The sequence below is a fragment of the Prionailurus bengalensis genome, chromosome D4 (assembly GCF_016509475.1).
Source record: "Prionailurus bengalensis isolate Pbe53 chromosome D4, Fcat_Pben_1.1_paternal_pri, whole genome shotgun sequence".
Classification (NCBI taxonomy): domain Eukaryota; kingdom Metazoa; phylum Chordata; class Mammalia; order Carnivora; family Felidae; genus Prionailurus; species Prionailurus bengalensis.
Genome location: NC_057359.1, coordinates 84647718 through 84666005, shown reverse-complemented (window position 1 = coordinate 84666005; position 18288 = coordinate 84647718). Strand labels below are relative to the sequence as shown.

The window sequence follows — 18288 nt, the reverse complement described above, 5'->3', positions numbered from 1 at the left end:
TAAAGAGAAGTGATGTTGAAAAGCAGCTTGCAGTAGAGCAACTCAGGAGGTACAACTATGTCTTATGAGTGGCTTAGAACCAGGAGGAAAGGCTCTCATTACCAACCCCTGTCTCATTTCTACTTCTTTGTGCCCATTTGCTCCTTCCTCCCTCTCTGCTGCCTCCCTATCCCCGCAGCTACTTTTTCTATTTCTCTGGTCCACAGTTAATCATTTAACAAGTATTTCTTGAGCTCCTACAATACGCAGGGGCAGCTAGGCACTTGTAAACTTAGAAGATACAGCAGTGAACAAGACAAAGTCCCTGCCTCATGGATCTTGTGGGGGAAATAGATAGGAAGCAAACCTAGTATTGTCAGAATGGGATAAGTGGCATAGCGAAAAATACAGCCTGGCAAGGAAGGTAAGGAACACTAGGTAGGGGATTTTGCAATTTTATATAGGATGATCCGGGAAGGCCTCTTCGGAAGGTGATGCTTGAGCAGAGTTCTGAAGGAATGAGTTGGGAAGTTATTGGAAAATGGGTGTCCTAAGATGAGGGAGAGCGTGTGCAAAGGTTCTGCAACAGAAGTGTGCCTGATGTATTCAAAGAATAGCAAGGAAGGATGCTTACTGACTACAGTAGAGGGGAAAGGGGGAAGAGTGGGCTCAGAGAAGTAGTGAGAGAGCAGATCATGGAGGATCTTGTACAGAACTTAATTTTTACTCTGTGTACAGTGATGCAATCTGAGTAGACTAGAATGGTATAATGAACCCCTGTACAGCCTTCACCCAGCTTCAACATATGGCCAGTCTTGCTTCTTTTATACATTTACCTCCCCTCCTCTCTCAGATTATTTTTATTTATTTTTTGAGAGAGAGAGAGAGTGCGCGCAAGCGGGAGTGCAGGAGAGGGGGAGAGAGAATCTTAAGCAGGCTCCACGCTTACTTAGCACAGCATACATGTGGATCCCATGACCCTGTGATCATGATCTGAGCTGAAATCAAGAGTCAGACACTGAACTGACTCAGCCACCTAGGTGTCTCCAGATTATTTTCAAGCAATTTCCAACTATCATAATTTCATACCTAAATACTTGTGTATTTTTTTTTTTAACGTTTTATTTATTTTTGAGACAGAGAGAGACAGAGCATGAACGGGGGAGGGGCAGAGAGAGAGGGAGACACAGAATCGGAAGCAGGCTCCAGGCTCTGAGCCATCAGCCCAGAGCCCGACGCGGGGCTCGAACTCACGGACCACGAGATCGTGACCTGAGCTGAAGTCAGCCGCTTAACCGACGGAGCCACCCAGGCGCCCCAATACTTGTGTATTTTTTAACACATGAGAAAACGTAGTTTTCTGGTATTGTAATACCACTACTCTCCAAAAAACTAGCAGGAATTCTTTAATATTAAACATTTCCCTCACTGTCTCAAATTTTTCTTTTCTTTTGCCAGTTTGTTCGTGTAGGTCTAGATATGAGGTCCATACATTTGGTTGATATGTTTGATTTCCTTTTTAATCTGTAGATTCTTCTTTCCTTTTTTCCTTGTAATTTATTTAAGAAACTGGGTCATGTGTCCTGTAGAATTTCCTACATTCTAGATTTTGCTAATTGTATCTCTTTGGTCTCATTTAATAGGTTCCTCGGCTCTCTTTTTCCTATAAACAGGTAGTTAGATCTAGAAACTTGCTCAGATTGAAGTTTGATTTCTTTTAAGAGTATTATGTACATGCTGATCTGTACTTCATATTGCATCATATCAGGTTACATAGAAGGTCTTCTTGTCTATTTTGTGATGTTCAGGTTGATGCTAGAGTTAGGTGTCATTCATCCATTATTAATTATTATTACTAGGTGTCATTCATCCATCCCAACAGCTTTTTCTTCTAATGGTTTTAGTGGTCATTGGTGGGTATTACCTAGATTAATTATTTCATTAGTAGTTGCAAAATAGTGATTTCTAATTTTATTGGTCTTCATATAAAGAACATTTTTTCCTGATCTATTATTTCGTTATTCTCAGATATAATCCCTACCAGAAGACAGGATAAATGCTTGATTCTTAAATATTTCCTTCTCCATATCTGGAATTGGCCATTTGTTTAGAGTCTCGATTATTTTTTAGGGATAAATGGCATTGAGAGACCAGAACTTGAACTCTAGAGGTGCTCACTGAATTTTATTTTTTTCCTTGTAGGCATTTCAGGGGATAGAGCTCAGAAAAAAATAATTTTTTTTTTTTAATTTTTTTTTCAATGTTTATTTATTTTTGGGACAGAGAGAGACAGAGCATGAACGGGGGAGGGGCAGTGAGAGAGGGAGACACAGAATCGGAAACAGGCTCCAGGCTCCGAGCCATCAGCCCAGAGCCCGACGCGGGGCTCGAACTCACGGACCGCGAGATCGTGACCTGGCTGAAGTCGGCGCCTAACCGACTGCGCCACCCAGGCGCCCCAAAAAATAAATTTTTTAAGAGGAAGTACATTGTGAGTTAATGTTGATAATTTCTGTATAAATTTAGGATTATAGAGTTTTTATTTAACTTTTTTGATTTTATGTTTATGTATCTGTTTCTTATGCTGAAAGTTCTGGTTCCAGAATAGAGATATCATCGTCATTACTAACACTATGATTACTAAAAACAGTTGAAGATATATAGATAATTTTTTTTTTTGCCCTTTTGATATGTTCTATTAGGGAATGTACAAATTGCTGTGTGATAAAGTTACTTAAAATAACTCCTCTCTTTGTAGTTAAAATGCCAACTCAATATTACACTTGGGTTCATTTGCCTTTGCTTTTATTTTTAGAAATTGCACTTCTAATTTTTTTAAAGAAATATATAAAATGTACATGGTTTCAAAGTTGAGTACATAAAACAAGGTAAAATCAGGGAAATTTAGCTTCAATTCTTGTCTCTTCTATTCATAGTCATTTTAAAAAAGGTTTTGGTTTTTATGTTCGCTTAAATCTATGTGTAAGCATATTTATATTCATATACCCCTCTTTTTAGGTTATAAATAGCATTTTGTACACACCATTTTATGCAGTACTTTTTTCACTTAGCAACACATCTTGGGAATTACTCTGGTGAATATATAGAGATAGGCTTCATTCCATTTTACAGCTTCATAATAAGCCATGATATGGAGGTGCCATAGTTTAGCCAATTGGTTTCCTTTTGAAGGAAGTTTGAGTGTTTTCAGGTTTTTGGTGTTGAAAATGACACTGCAGTGAGTAGCCTAATGCATTGTGTTGTGTCGTGTTTATTTTTCCCAGTGTATCTAAGAATCCTGGAAGTGGTATGGTTGGGTCATAGGGTAAATATGTGATCTCCCTTGATATTGCCACATTCCCTTCCGTAGGTGTTTTGCTAGTTTGCATTCCTCTAATAAGGTACAGAATGTTATTTCCTCACACCTGTAAACTTTTAGATTTTTGCCAATTTGATAGATGTATATCTCAGCATATTATTATTATTAATGTGGTTGAGCATCTTTCCATTTGTTAAGAACCATTTGAATATCCTTTTCTGTGGACATTTCATATTTCTTCTCCATTTTTCTGTAGAATTGTTGGTCACTGTCTTCTCTACTTTTAGAATCTTTATATATTAAGAATATTAACCTTTATTTTTTTCTAGTTTGTCATTTCTCTTTTTACTTTGCTAATTTTTTACCATACAAAAATGTTTTTATTTTGTATGGTCATATTGTTTTCTTCTTACTGTGACGTTTATAATTTACATTTTAAAAGACTCCTGTTGGCTGCTGTGTTGGGAAGAGACTGGCAGGAGTGGGCCTGGGGGGAGGCAAGGGCAGAAACAAGATCAGTTTGAAGGTAGTGATAATAATCCAGTGTTGGTAACTTTGGAGATGGTTCTGGATATATTCTGAAATTTCTGTTGATGGATAGGATGTTAGATATGAGAGAAAGAAAAGAGTGGAGATGTTTTTGGCCTAACATGATTGAGTTGCCATTAACTGAGAAGGAGAAGCCTGTGGGAGGGGCAGATTTGGGGCAAGATCAAGAGTTCCGTTATGGACATATACAGTTTGAAACACCTATTGGATATCCAAGTGGAGGAGGTGCCATATAGGAAGCTGAGTATGTGAGTCCGTAATTTCAGGGAATGTTTAGGTCTAGGGATAATCATTTGGGAGTTATCAGCATGTAGATGATATTTATTTAGGCTTTCTCTTTTTATTTATTTATTGAGGTATGCTTCTATATACTGAAATGTACAGATATTAAGTATACAGTTCAGTGACTTGTGACAAGCATATAGACCTGTGTAACTAGCATCCCAATCAAGTATAGAGCATTTGTGTACCCCAGAAAGTTCTCTCATGCCTCTTTCTAGTTGGGGTACTCCCCATAGGCAGCTATTGTTCTGATTTGTATTACCACAATTTAGCTTCTCTTCTTGTTGATTATATTTAAAACGGAAGGCTGGCTGAGATCACCAAGGGTATGAATGTAGGTACAGAGAAGAAAAGATCCAAATAGTATGACTTGGGGAATGCCAAAGATTTGAGGGGAATATGAGGAATTGGCAAGGAAACTAGGAAAGAGTAACCTGGAAGATAGGATGAGAACCAGATCAAATGGAGCCCTGGAAACTAAGTGAAAAAACTGGTTCAAAAAGGAGTGAGTGATGAACTGTTTCAGATGCTGTCACGAAGTCTTGAAAGATGAGGATTCAAAATGGACCAGTAGATTTAACAATAAGGGGTCATTGGTGACCTCGCAAACTGCTTTTGAGGAGTGTGGGGAGCCCAAGTGCTTGATTGCAGTGGGTTTGAGGGAAAGTGAGGGGAGGAACCAGACAGCAAGAACACAGCATTTTGAGGAGCAGAAAAGTGGTATAGTAACTGGGAGTACAGGATCAAAGAAGGATTTTTTTTTTAAATTTTTTTTTCCAACGTTTTATTTTATTTTTGGGACAGAGAGAGACAGAGCATGAACGGGGGAGGGGCAGAGAGAGAGGGAGACACAGAATCGGAAACAGGCTCCAGGCTCTGAGCCATCAGCCCAGAGCCCGACGTGGGGCTCGAACTCACGGACCGCGAGATCGTGACCTGGCTGAAGTCGGACGCTTAACCGACTGCGCCACCCAGGCGCCCCCTTTTTTTTTTTTTTTAATGAGCAGTATTTCAGTATCTTTGTGTGCTGATGTAATTGACCCAGTCAGTAGGAGGAAAAACCAAAAATCAGAGAAAATTGCTTGAGTGATGCCCTTGAGTCAGCAAGAAGTTAGCCCCTGAGTGCGCAAAGGAGGGGCTGGCCTGAGGTATGGCCCTAGACAGTTCACCCGCTGTAATAGGAGGAGAAGGTAGGCAGAAGTTCTCTTTTGGTTGTTTCTCTGTCTCCATGACGAAGGATGGATGGACGGATGGACAGAAGGATGGATGGGAGGGAGATGGAAAATGTCAGAAGTTGAGGAGAGAATTCTAAGTGTGAATTAGAATTAGTCTGAGAATGGAAGAGTTAATCTATCATCACTTCACACCCTTACTGATAATAGTTCTGTAACTTTGATAAGTTACTTACGTTTCCTAAACTCAGTTTGTTGATGGGGCTAGTTGTAACCCAGCTCTTAAGACTGTTGAGAGGACAAATTGAGAAAACACTGAGCATTGTTCCTGGCCCATAGTAGGTATTTAATAAAGGGTTATTCCTTTCCAAAGTGTAGCAATAAAATTATTAATAGATTACGTGCAGAATAATACTTGTAATATTTAAAATATCACTTTAATAGTCTAAAACTTTTTCAAATGCACAGTTAATATCTGTTGATTATTTGAACGTATATATTCAGATTGTGAAATTAAATATGTGCCACATTTTAAAAAAGAATTAGATCCTTTTCTTCTGGTTTGCCACTTAAATTTATAGGACGTTATTTGATAAATTTGTTCCACTGGTTTGTTGAAAAGATGGTCTTAGTAACATGTTTTAGAAGTTCTAAGTCACTATTTCAGAGTTCTGTTTGATCTAAGTTCAGTTTGGCTATGTTCAAGAATGGAATGGGGTTGAACCTATTCATTGCAGTTTTTTTGTTTTCTGTTTTTTGTTTTTGGAGGGGGGAGAGAGAGAATCTTAAGCAAGCATGGAACCTGACATGGGAGTAGATCTCATGACTGTGAGGTCATGACCTGAGCCAAAATCAAGAGTCAGATGCTTAGAGTGCCTGGATGACTCAGTCCGTTAAGCATCTAACTTTGGTTCAGGTCATGATCTTGTGGTTCATGAGTTCGAGACCCACATCAAGCTGTCTCCTGTCAGCACAGAGCCCGCTTCAGATCCTGTCTCCCTCTCTTTCTTTCTCTCTCTCAAAAATAAATAAACATTTTTTTAAATAAAAAAAAATATGAGTCAGACACTTAACCAATTGAGCCTCCCAGAGTGGCCCTCATGGCAGATTTTAAGATCTAAGATTGATTTATTTTTAAATTTAGGTATGGAAATTTTCTAATACTTACAGAAATGGAGAGTATAATAGATCTGCATGTACTTATGTATCTACCACCTTAAATGATATTCAGGATAATATGGACACTTAAATGATCTATGAGAATATATGGAATTAACTTGTCTTGATTCACTAATGAGTAAGAGCTAAAGATTCTGATTTAATAATAATTTAATCTGAATTCCTTCAATCATTATTTTATTCACTGATTCATGCAATAAAATTTATTGAGGGTCAACTTTGTTCATTAGTCTAATGGCTAAGAGCCTTGCCTGAGTGCAAGTCTTAGCTCTGCTATTTCTTAGCTGTGTTGGCCTAAGGCTAATCAAAGTATTCTAGGCTTCAGTTTCCACACTGACAAAATTAAGATAATGCCAGTATCCACTTCATAGGCTTGTTAGGAGGAGTAATTGAGGTACATTGGCTTGCTCAATAAACGTTAGCTGCTATTATTATAAAAATTCTTTTTCCTGGGGCACCTGGGTGGCTCAGTTGGTTGGGCGTCGACTTCAGCTCAGGTCATGATCTCACAGTTGGTGGTTCGAGCCCTGCATCGGGCTCTGTGCTGACAGCTCGGAGCCTGGAGCCTGCTTCAGATTCTGTGTCTTCTCCTCTCTCTGCCCCTCCCATGCTCATGTTCTGTCTTGCTCTGTCTCTCAATAATAAATAAACGTTAAAAAAAATTTTTTTTTTAATTCTTTTTCCTTTTCCTCCTCCTCATCTTTGTCTTCTAGATTTTGTGCTAGGTGTCACTGGAGAATATGAGAGGATTAAGATGTAGACCTTCACCCTAAAGAACTGGAATTCCAAAATCCCACAGTATTAGAACCAGGAGAGATTTTCAAGCATATCCAGTTCAGTGAGCCCAGAAAGCGTTAGTGAACTGTCTATCACATATCTCTTAGTGGCAAAGCCAGGCCAAAGCTCAGGTCCTTTAGCTGTGAATGCTCTTCTTACAGAATGGCTGCTCTGTCGGTTTGACTCTGCCCCACTCCTTAAACCCTAGTCCTTCTAAATTGACAGTCCTGACCTGATCATATTTCAGGGCTCTGCCTTTTCAGGGTGCAAGCATCGAAGTATATGTGAGGCTTTTTGCACACATCAGACCTGAATATGCCCTGGACACTCCCTCCTTAAGATTCCAAGGAAGACTTGCTAGGGAAAGTAGACAGGCTGTCTCTCTGTGTGTAATCACAAAGATGTTTTTATCTTCCTCTTGTATCACAGCCCAGGAGTTAAAGTCACTATTTGAAAAAAAGTCCCTCAAAGAGAAACCTCCAAGTTCTGGAAAGCAGTCAATATTATCTGTACGACTGGAGCAGTGCCCTCTACAGCTGAATAACCCCTTTAATGAGTATTCCAAATTTGATGGCAAGGTAAGTAAAAGTAAAACTTTGTCCCCTTAAATAAAACCTCAATTGAGTGGAATTGTTTTGTTGGTATTATTATTAAATTTTGGTTTTCAAAAATGTCCCTCACATTTTCTAAGACTGAAGATGTGAAAAAGTCTGCATTTGGGCTTGATATTGTTTCCACAGCAATATGTTTGATGAGGGATTAAAACAAAAGTAGTCTTGAGATATTTGTATGCGTGTTTTTTCCCCTGTTTTATCTTCCAAGAGTATACTTGAGGATTTGGGTTAGTTGGGTTGTGATTCGTCAAGGCCTGATTGTGCTGGGAACGCTTTGAAAGTGGTTCTGGGAGGCAGTTTGCATTGTTTTGGTCTGACTCTTCATTATAACTGCAGAAATTGTTGAGCTTCGAGCTTCATTTCAGAATTCTAGGCCATTGTTTGCATGTCTGTATTTCATTGTAGGGAATCTTGTTTGACACTCACTATGCAGGGTGAGTTTTTTCTGTTTATTCTAACAATTTGTAGTTGTAAAATTAAAGCATGTCTATTTTCCTTTTAGAAAAATGGCCACTGTTGTAGGCGGAGCATAGTTCCATGTGCAGCACCCCCCCCCCCCGCTCCGCCCCCCACATTCCCTGCCATTCTGTGTTTCTGCGCTAAGCTTAGCTGGGCTTCTTTCAGGCGACAGTAGCAGTTGATTTTTATATTTATTGCCATTATATTTGCTGTCTGGTAGTGGTGGGGGGTGCTGAGTATCGCTTGTTGGGGGTTGTGTACAATTTGTCTTATTTTAACACCATTGCAATTAATAAACATACAGCTCTTTGCTTATGTTTGCATTTTTCATATTCAATTTCTGGTTAGGTGCTGGTGTGGTCAGTTGTCATCTTTGAGCAAGATGTTTTCTCTTCAAAACACTTTCTCAGCCGGTTCAGCATGTTTCCATAGTTTTAAGTAAGCATATATGGCCTTGGGCAAGTGAGGTTATTGATGTTGGTGGGAAAGGAGAGCAAGAACTAGAAATAAAATGCGTAAGTTACATAAAGATACTAATATGCTCAGGAGTTGCCTCCAAAAAACCTCTGCAAGTACCTTGAGTAAATTAGAGATTGTATTGATGTAAAGCTTCTCTTTAGCCTGCCCCTGCCACCGCTCCTGTTTCTTCCTGTGGAATGTAGCAAAGAGGAGGATGGATCCCTCTAGGGGACAGGAATGTCAGCCTCTGGAAAACAGAGAATTGGACTGTAGGGGATTTTTTTTTTTAAACAACCATTGTTTCATTTAGATATGTGAGAAGTTATTGTTGGATTTAGGTTATAGGGCTGGAATTTATTTGCTTCCATTGCCTGATCCCATCTCATTGTTTGAGGGCATAATTGCCGGAATAATTACTATGTAATAATGCTTTGATGCCAACAAAATAGCATAGATCTCTTAAAATATTATGTCCTAGAACTCTCATTATACATTAGATTTTATTATAAATTACTTAGCTTTGGATTTGACAGAAAGTTGTGAAGTGTTCTTGGTATATATCTAACTTTTAAAGTGCCAGGAGAAATTTTTTAAAAATTGTGAAGAAGCCATTTCCTCAGTCACAAAGGAATTACTTTTGCTAGATGTGTTTACATTTAAGACTCTGGGTGCTTTTGTCATATCAGATCTATTTGTAATCAGCAAAGGATGTGTACATGGGGCAGTCACCATTACACTTTGGTTAAGAAAGATTTATATATCGATAAGTCTATCTTACGATGCTATGCTATTTTATTGTTATCCTACATATTACAATTGCTAAAATACAATTAAACCCTTGTTCTCATCTATTATTTAATATTGATGCATTTGGCAGATACGTAATGAAAGTGGCTAATATTTGAAGGATATTGTACTGTACATATTAAATTAGTCTTTCTTTATCTTTGTGAAATGCATCAATATGATATTCAATGACATCTCAATGATTAATAGAGAATTATACTTGAGTCAAGCCTTTTTGTAACCTAGAAATTAAAATGACTATTCAAATAACACCTCAAAATGATCAAATTAGCATTTTGTGATTGCATAATAATGGGATTGTAGTAGTTATAACAGCACCATGGCTGCCTCTAGAGTTAAGATCATGTCAACCCCTTGATAATAAAGCCTTTTCTGTGAGAGTCGACTTTAATAATTTCCAGATTGATTCTTCCCATAAATCATTTGACATTCAGCACTAAATTTTTGTTACTGTTGTAACTTAAAATTATTTTATTTTTATTCAGCTCATATTTAACAAGTGAAATGAGTGTCCTGTTTTAATGATTCACCAGCTTGTCATTGAACTCCATGCTTTTTGCCTCAAATATAAGGATTTTTCATGTACTTTGGTAGTCCCTTATTTTTTTCCCCCACAAAGGTTTGTTAAAGCCACTAAAATATGTACAGTTTTTTCACGTACAAATATTCACAATGCTTTTCTTGGGAATAACGCTTGCCTTATTTACATAATTAACTGAGTTGCTTAGGTCTCTTGGGCAAATGGTACATAATTGGGGAGAGAAGGGGACAGGGAAGAGTTTGGGGTCTAATTAAATATGCTAAAAAACTACTTAATTATGTATTTCCTCAAGAGACTAACTGCTGTGAAATCCTCCTTAAGATTAAACTAGCGTCAGATTTGAAAAAGATTTTGTTTTTGGTATGACTTTACAATTACATTGCGGTTAAGCTGGCATGTCTAGTGTCTTTAACGGTTTGTGCGAACTGGATTGTTGTTGGTTTTAGTGATTCTGAGGATAAGCATCTCTTAGCTTTTGTGCTAAATTGATGTGAATACTTTCAAATAATTTTTGGTTCTTGTAGCAGTTTAATAATTTCATTTCTAAAAATTGTGGTTGATTAATAATTTCTTGGAGACATACAGTTGAGAGGGAAAGGCTGTGCTTAGGCATGTGCTTTGTTGTAATTTTGACAATTTTTTGGATCAGGTTAATTATGTTTATATTATCTCTTTGGTAAATTGCTATCTGTGGCCTGTTTTAGATTCACTGATTATTGATCAATTTGATCATTATGATCAATTACTGATCAATTATTGATCAATTACGATCTGTTTACTGATCGTTTGTAAAAAGCCCAAGATAGATTGTAAGTGGTTTGAGGGAATGCTTAGTCAGACCAGGCAAAACCAGGCTCAGCCATCTGCCTGAATTTTTTGGGCTTGTTGAAAACAAGACTTCGGGTAGCCTAATTAACAACACAAAATCTCTGTTCTGCAGATTGAGACAGTCAGAAAACTTCTTGTCCCAGTGCTGATTTCACTGTATGTGGGATATGTTGGGTGTGGCAAGGAGTTGTTTTGAGGTGATGAAGGAGTGAGCTCTACTGATAACACAGTAAGCACTCAGCACTGATTTAAGTATCCCTAAATATGTGGATTTCTGCCCTGTGTTTCTGTCTGTTTCAAATGAGGCCGTGTTTTTGCAGGTATCTAACCCTTTCCGTTCCATGCCATGTCGCTTACTTGAGAAACTTTTGCTAGTATGTCATCACTATTTTGAATAAACTGAGTTTGCAAATATTATCCTCATTAGACCATTAGAATTTAAGGTACTCATTTCCTGTCATTATAGTTACTATTAAGAAATGGTGCCGATTATTAGTTGTGACCTCTTGCTCAGATTTTCCATCTCTCCAAACCTCAGTTTCTTTACTGATAAAAGAAATGAGAGTTCCTTCCTCACAAGGCTGATGTGACCATCACATAAGATAATACTAGGATAGAGCACCGAGCACAAGAGAAGCAGTATAATTTACTTAGTAAGTAGACCTATTTTGTAGTAAGACCTAAGTTGAATCCTGACTCCACCACTTAGGATGCGACCTCAGGCTAGTTTCTTAACCTCATGAAGCTCCAGTCCTCCTCTGTGGGCTGAGATGATGATAATGTGTCTTCCTTATGAGGATCAATTGAGATAAGGTCTGTTTACCAAGACATGTAGCACATAACAGAAGGACTCAACAAATACCCCACTTTTGCTCCTTTCTCTGTGTAAAGGATGAGGGCCAGTGATGCTGTCTTTTCTGTGTACTTCATTAGATTATTGACAGGATTCAGAGGAAATGTGTTCTTAAAACCAGGAGTTTAGAAATAGCATCGTTAAACAAGATGTGCAGCAGACTGGGTGAAGGTGGGCTGTGTGAAGTCCAGGGAGTCCAGTGAAGTCTTGAGGTTTTGGCCTTTAACTTTAAATAGAAAGATTAAGACAAGTAATTACTTCCTTTTTTTGTGGAGGAGAGTAGCGACTTTTTTTTTAAAGCATGATAGGAGGTGGTTCTCGATTAGTAATTGCTTGGCAGTTTACTAAAATGTTAAATGTTTATTTGCCTTAGCTAAATTCTACTTTAACTATAAGGAGAACGTTTGCCTTAACAAGTGCTTGAAAAAGCAGAACCAGTTCTTGTTCATTTAGACAACTGTGACTTTGATTGTGTTAACTTATTAGAAAGTAACCATTTCTCTGTTAGAAACTGTTTTAACTGAAGCTGCAGAGAGCATGGGGGAAGGGATAATTCATGAGTGCTAATTGCTTGGCTGTTAATTTTCATAAGTGTTGATAGAAGCAGTTCCTTAAATTAAACTTTGTTTAAAATGTATCAGGGGAAATATTCCACAATGTCGAGCCTGAAGTGAAAATTAATATGAATGCTGTGGCAATTAACACATACTGGTTAATAGCTTTTAGCAGCATTTTGGGATGATAGTCCTTAAATACATTTTTGCATGCTGCTCTTGTTTCAGCATTGTTCCAGTCTATGTCTGGATAATTATGAACAAATGTTTTCTACAATCATTGGCATTAAATAGCTCTCTTCAAAGAAAGTCACTTAAAACTTTGCAGAAAAGCATGAAGTCGCTGAGAAATGTGGCAAACTCAGAAAAGGTCAGCGAATTGAAATTATGTTTAAAAAAATTGCCTTTAGAGGAACATTTGAACTTGGAATATTTGCTATTATAATGGAAATGGTCCCCTCTAATATGTGGAGTTACTTTATTAGTTCAGGGTCTCTTTCCAAAAAATTATAATCTGGACTTTATTGCCAGTTATGTTTCTAGACAGCAGTTTTTGTTTATTGCTGCCTGAGCTGAGGTGTGGCCTTGAGCCTAAGAGCCTTCTGGCTTTGAGTTTCTTTCTTTCTTTTCCACCCCTCAAGTTGACCAGCCCCCACCCTTTCAGTGAAAGTGCTCCTGGGGTTCACTTGTTTGCACCCATTGAGAGACAAATTTAAGATGGCAGGGTGTTTTGAGTTAGGGGCTACTTAGCTCTTCCATTGATTGGCTTCATCTTACATACCTTTTTAATAAAGGAGACTAAGTCCCAACATCATTTTCGTGGTTATTCTTTTGGCCTGTTATCTCTGTGACTGCATTCTGTTAGTCTTCTTTTTCATAGACCAGTTTTTATTAGTCTGTTCTATTTCTAAAGGAAGATAGTAGCTGTTCACTACCTCTTTCTACTACCTCTTTCTACTAATAGAAGGACCAAATTCATTAATTTAAAAACATCTCTTAGTAAGATTATTTTCCCCTTACCATTGTATTAATGCACTTCTCTTCCTTTTGCTTGACATTATACAGGAAATCCCAAGGAGAGATGTTGGGATATCTGTCTGGGTGGCATTCAAAACAAATTAAATAGGAATCTTACAATGAAAGACTGTGTTTTCAGCATTCCACTGTGAAGTTAAATTTTGGAGACTGAGTTCTTAAAACTAGTTGATTCCATTCTGAGCTTTCTGTCTTGGCCCTGTTTCTTCCAGTCTGTAGTGGCTTCCTCTGGTTGTGGAACAATCTTCCAGAAATTCCTGTTAGAGGTAGGATTGACCATTGGCTTTAGCGGGTTTTCAAAGGAAAGTAGAATTTTGCAGGCCTGGATTAGAAATCCGACTTTGCCATTTACTTGCTGTGTGATATTAGGCAAGTCATCTTTGCCTCTTTGAGCCTGTTTTCATATGTATAAATGAAGTTAATGATGTCTTTAAATGTTGTCACAAGGATTTAATGAAAATGGGAAATGCATAAATAGCAAAGTGCCTGGTACACGGACAGTGCTGAGAGACTTACTACTTTCCTTTATTTTCCCACATTGCCATTCATTTGCTCCGTGTTTAGTGAGGTCCTATTATGTACCAGACACTGTGAAGTAAAATCTGGATACATGGTGAGCAAAAACGCACCTGGTTTCTGACCTTGGAACTTACTCTCTTGGCAGGAAGATAGATGTTATGTAAATAATCACCCGACTGAATGCAAAATTGCCATCATCGTATACCCACAGCTAATAATTACTAAGTTCCAAGAAAGGTAGTTGGGGCCTTCAGAGCATTATCATAAGGGCATCTGACCTAGTCTAAGGGCTCAGGGATGGCATCCCTGTGAAGGTGACTTTCGACCTGAGAGTTGAAGGATGAGTAAGAGCTAACTTGGGGAAGGGGGAGGAGAAAGGACAAATAGAGGATCTGAGGCAAGGGGGTAGCTTCGCAGTTTTGAGGAACTGAAAGAAGGCTGTGTGACTGGGGACTCAGGGTGAGGCAGAGTATGGTACAAGGTAAAGCTGCAGGGGCCAGACCGTGTATGGCTGGTGGCCGTGTCCTCTTTAACCTAAGAATATTGGAAAGCCTTTGACAAATTTAAATGAGGAGATAAGGTAATCAGATTTGTGTTTTGAAAAGATCACTGGGCTGTGCTGAAGGGAGTACAACCTGAGAAGGGGTTTTGAGGCCAGAGAGACAATCAAGAAACTTTTTGCAGTGGTCCAGTTAGGAGAGACGGTAACTTGGGTTTACTTGTTGGTGATGTAGAAGGAGTGTTTGAATTCCAGAGATGTTAGTAAGTAAAAGTGCTAAGACTTGATGATGGATTACATGTCAGGGAATAGGGGAGAAAAGGGTTTCAAGGGCGATACCTTGATCCAATGGAACTGAATGGAAGATGATTCCATCCCTGAATTAGGATGCACCGAAAGAGGGCTGAGGATGAAGCAGATGTTACCTTTGTGAGCTGGTTTGGGCCTGGTGACTGCAGATCACAGCTTATTACCACATCCTTGAAGTTACTACACGTTCTTTTTGTGGGGGAGGGGTGTGCAGCATACCCTGCTTGTTTGGTTTGTATTTGGGTCATCTGAGGCAGGGGTCTCTGAGATGAGAGTGGGCTGGGAGCCAGAAGCTTTCTCTTTGTTCCCACTTCACAGCCAGCTTTGGAACTCTGGCTGAAGAATTGCCCTGGAGATTGGTCACCTCTTCTCTGAGATGGGCTGTGTACTCTCAGATGCCCAACCCAGCTCACCAGGCTGTTAAGAGGAGAAAATAAATGAGAGAGTAATTTTATTTTTTTTTTTTTTATTTTTTTTTTCAACGTTTTTTATTTATTTTTTGGGACAGAGAGAGACAGAGCATGAACGGGGGAGGGGCAGAGAGAGAGGGAGACGCAGAATCGGAAACAGGCTCCAGGCTCTGAGCCATCAGCCCAGAGCCCGACGTGGGGCTCGAACCCACGGACCGCGAGATCGTGACCTGGCTGAAGTCGGACGCCTAACCGACTGCGCCACCCAGGCGCCCCGAGAGAGTAATTTTAGATGAGGCAGATGTCAGGTGTCATTTAAGAAAGTGTATTGATTGTAATTCTTGGAGGTTAGAGGGCTGAAAGTAAAACACAGACATATTTATGTTGTAACAAGATTACTGGTGTAGCACTATCTTCTTCCTAGCTAAAGAAATACCAGATTAGCAGACGAAATCTGGTTGGACTGTATATCAAGCACTGAGGGTCCCACGGAAGAAAGCCTAGGAGATAATCCTTGTTGGTTGTGGTGAGGCTAGGCATGGTGGGGTTTTACACTGAGCCTCCGCATCTAGGGCACCCTACTCTGTAATTTGCAGTAGAGCGATTTCCTTGTCCCTCAAAGTACGAGGCCCTGATGTTACTGTCTTGAAGAGAACTAGGTAAGAGAAATCAAATGACAGCTTAGGGTCACTCAGCTGGGCATAGAATCTAAGTGTTGTTATTCTCAGAGATTTTTATTTTCATTCTTGCTGGCATTCATATCACAAAATGGAAACTTGATTTCCGGGACTAGAAAACAACATGGTAGAAAGAACACAGGTGTGGAATCAGAAAATGTCAGTTTTTCAGTTCGTGAGTTCGAGCTTCACATAGGGTTCTGTGCTGGCAGCTCAGAGCCTGGAGCCTGCTTCAGATTCTGTGACTGCCTCTCTCTGCTCCTCCCCATCTCGTGCTCTGTCGCTCTCTGACTCTCAAAAATAAATAAACATTAAAAAAGAAATAAAAAAAGAAAAAGAAAATGTGAGCTTTAGCTTTGGTAGTGCCATGGGGTCTGGGACAAGTCACCTCCCATCTCTGAGCCTCAGTTTCTACCTACTTATTTATTTATTTAAATTTTTTTAATGTTTATTTATTTTGAGAGAGAGGGCAGAGAGAGGGAGAGAGGGTATTCCAAGCAGGTTCTGCGCTGTCAGCGCGGGGCCTGACGTGAGGCTCGGTGTCACAAACTGAGATCCCGACCTGAGCTGAAATCAAGAGTCAGACACTCAACTGAGCCACCCAGGTGCCCCAAGCTTCTGCTTATTTAGAATGAAGAACTTAACTTGGATGATCTTTTGGATTCCTCTTGGTTTTAAGGTTCCATTGTTTTGCGATTGGGGAGGTGATTGACATCAGTGACATGTAGGTTACAGATGGGAAAACATGAACTCTTGAAATTTTGATCTTCCACATGTATGTTGGTACTTTCCTCTTCTAATTGATCATAACAAAGCTGTGATGCCAGGAGTGTTATCTCCGTTTTACCAGTGAGGACCCTGAAGCTCAGAAAGAGAAAGTGATTTGCTCAAGAATGCCCCACTAGTATGTGGCAGAGCTGATGTTCAACTCCCTTTTCCTTGTTCTAGTACCACAGTTATCTTTCCTACACTCTTTTATAGCGATGGTTATGGAGGGCACAAAAAACACTGCTAATAATTGAAAAAATTTTAAATTTAAAAACAAAAGAGGGGCGCCTGGGTGGCACAGTCGGTTAAGTGTCCGACTTCAGCCAGGTCACGATCTCGCTGTCCGGGAGTTCGAGCCCCGCGTCAGGCTCTGGGCTGATGGCTCGGAGCCTGGAGCCTGTTTCCGATTCTGTGTCTCCCCCTCTCTCTCGGCCCCTCCCCCGTTCATGCTCTGTCTCTCTCTGTCCCAAAAATAAATAAACGTTCATTCTCTGTCTCTCTCTGTCCCAAAAATAAATAAAAAAAACGTTGAAAAAAAAATTTTTTTAAATAAAAACAAAAGAATTTTTCCTTTATGCATGCACTTGATATCGTACAGACTGGTTCAGACCTTATTGTCATTGTGCCTGTTGGGTAAGTTACTGCATCTTGTAAGCCTCAATTTTCTTACATGTAAAAAAAGAAATGCAGTACTAGGGCTGGGGAAGGGGGCAATGCTTTATACATAGAAGGTAGTATATGTCCCACAAGTGCTTTTTTATTTCCCCTGATCTTCCTACTGTGCAGAGTGGATTCATTTGTCTATCCAGCCAAGAAATTATTTACTAAGCATCTATACTGTACTGGTTCATTTCAAATGTTTATTACATACTGGCTCTGTGCTAGGCACTGATAAATAAGACAAGACTAACTGCCCTAGAGGAATTTGAAGGTAAGAGTGGCCATATGGCCAACCAGTGGAGGAACCATACTTCACAGTCAGTGTTATGCCCGTGCTGGGGACCGTGACAGTGGTCCATGACATCAAGTGCATCTGATTAAGCAGATGAAGAGACCCATGAAGAACTAACTGTAGAGTAAATGTGATTGGTAGTGGAGTAGAGACCGTGGGAGTGTGGAGGCGGCAGTGATGTTCATCCAGTTTGTCATCATAGGTGGGTTTGTCTGAATTGTGATTGTATTAATTCCTAGAGAGCAGAGACTTAACTTTGGTCACTCTTATTATGGAGCTCAGCGTGGCACTCTTCACACATAAATGTGGAAGTTTTTTTAGATGGCAGTGACGAATTTCAAATGTCATTACTCTTTGAAGCTTGCAACTACATGGCAGTATCATAAGAGCTGTGTTTTATTAATATCTCCACTCCTTTCTGTTAAATTGAAGTTTTAACACCTAGACAAAGATACATGTAAGAAAGTAAGTTTAGGAAATTTGCAAAAGATGCTACTATGCAACCAAAGATTAAATTGATTTGTTATATGTGCATTTAGCTACAATTCATTTTAATTGTCTGTATGAAGTTAAAAAGTATTAGTGTCAGATAAAGATTCATCACCAGAGCGTGATTTAGGGCTGGTGCTGGAGAACGCAGGCATGTGTTCCGGCAGATGTTTGTATAAGGCGCTGTCTTTCCTGACAGCAGTTAAAAAGTATGGTTATAGTAATCAAATTGTGGTGCAGCGACTCAGAGGCTAGGGC

General features: G+C 39.3%; 1 protein-coding gene across 14 annotated transcripts in view; it reads left to right on the top strand.

The window, feature by feature from the left end:
- The window catches only part of MAPKAP1 (MAPK associated protein 1), a 246546-nt gene that overhangs the window by 37704 nt on the left and 190554 nt on the right, over window positions 1-18288 (top strand). For all 14 annotated transcript variants that reach the window (XM_043565341.1, XM_043565346.1, XM_043565347.1 and 11 more), the window contains one exon: window positions 7687-7835. In XM_043565341.1, coding sequence (XP_043421276.1) covers window positions 7687-7835 — 149 coding nt within the window. The remainder of the gene's footprint in view (window positions 1-7686; window positions 7836-18288) is intronic.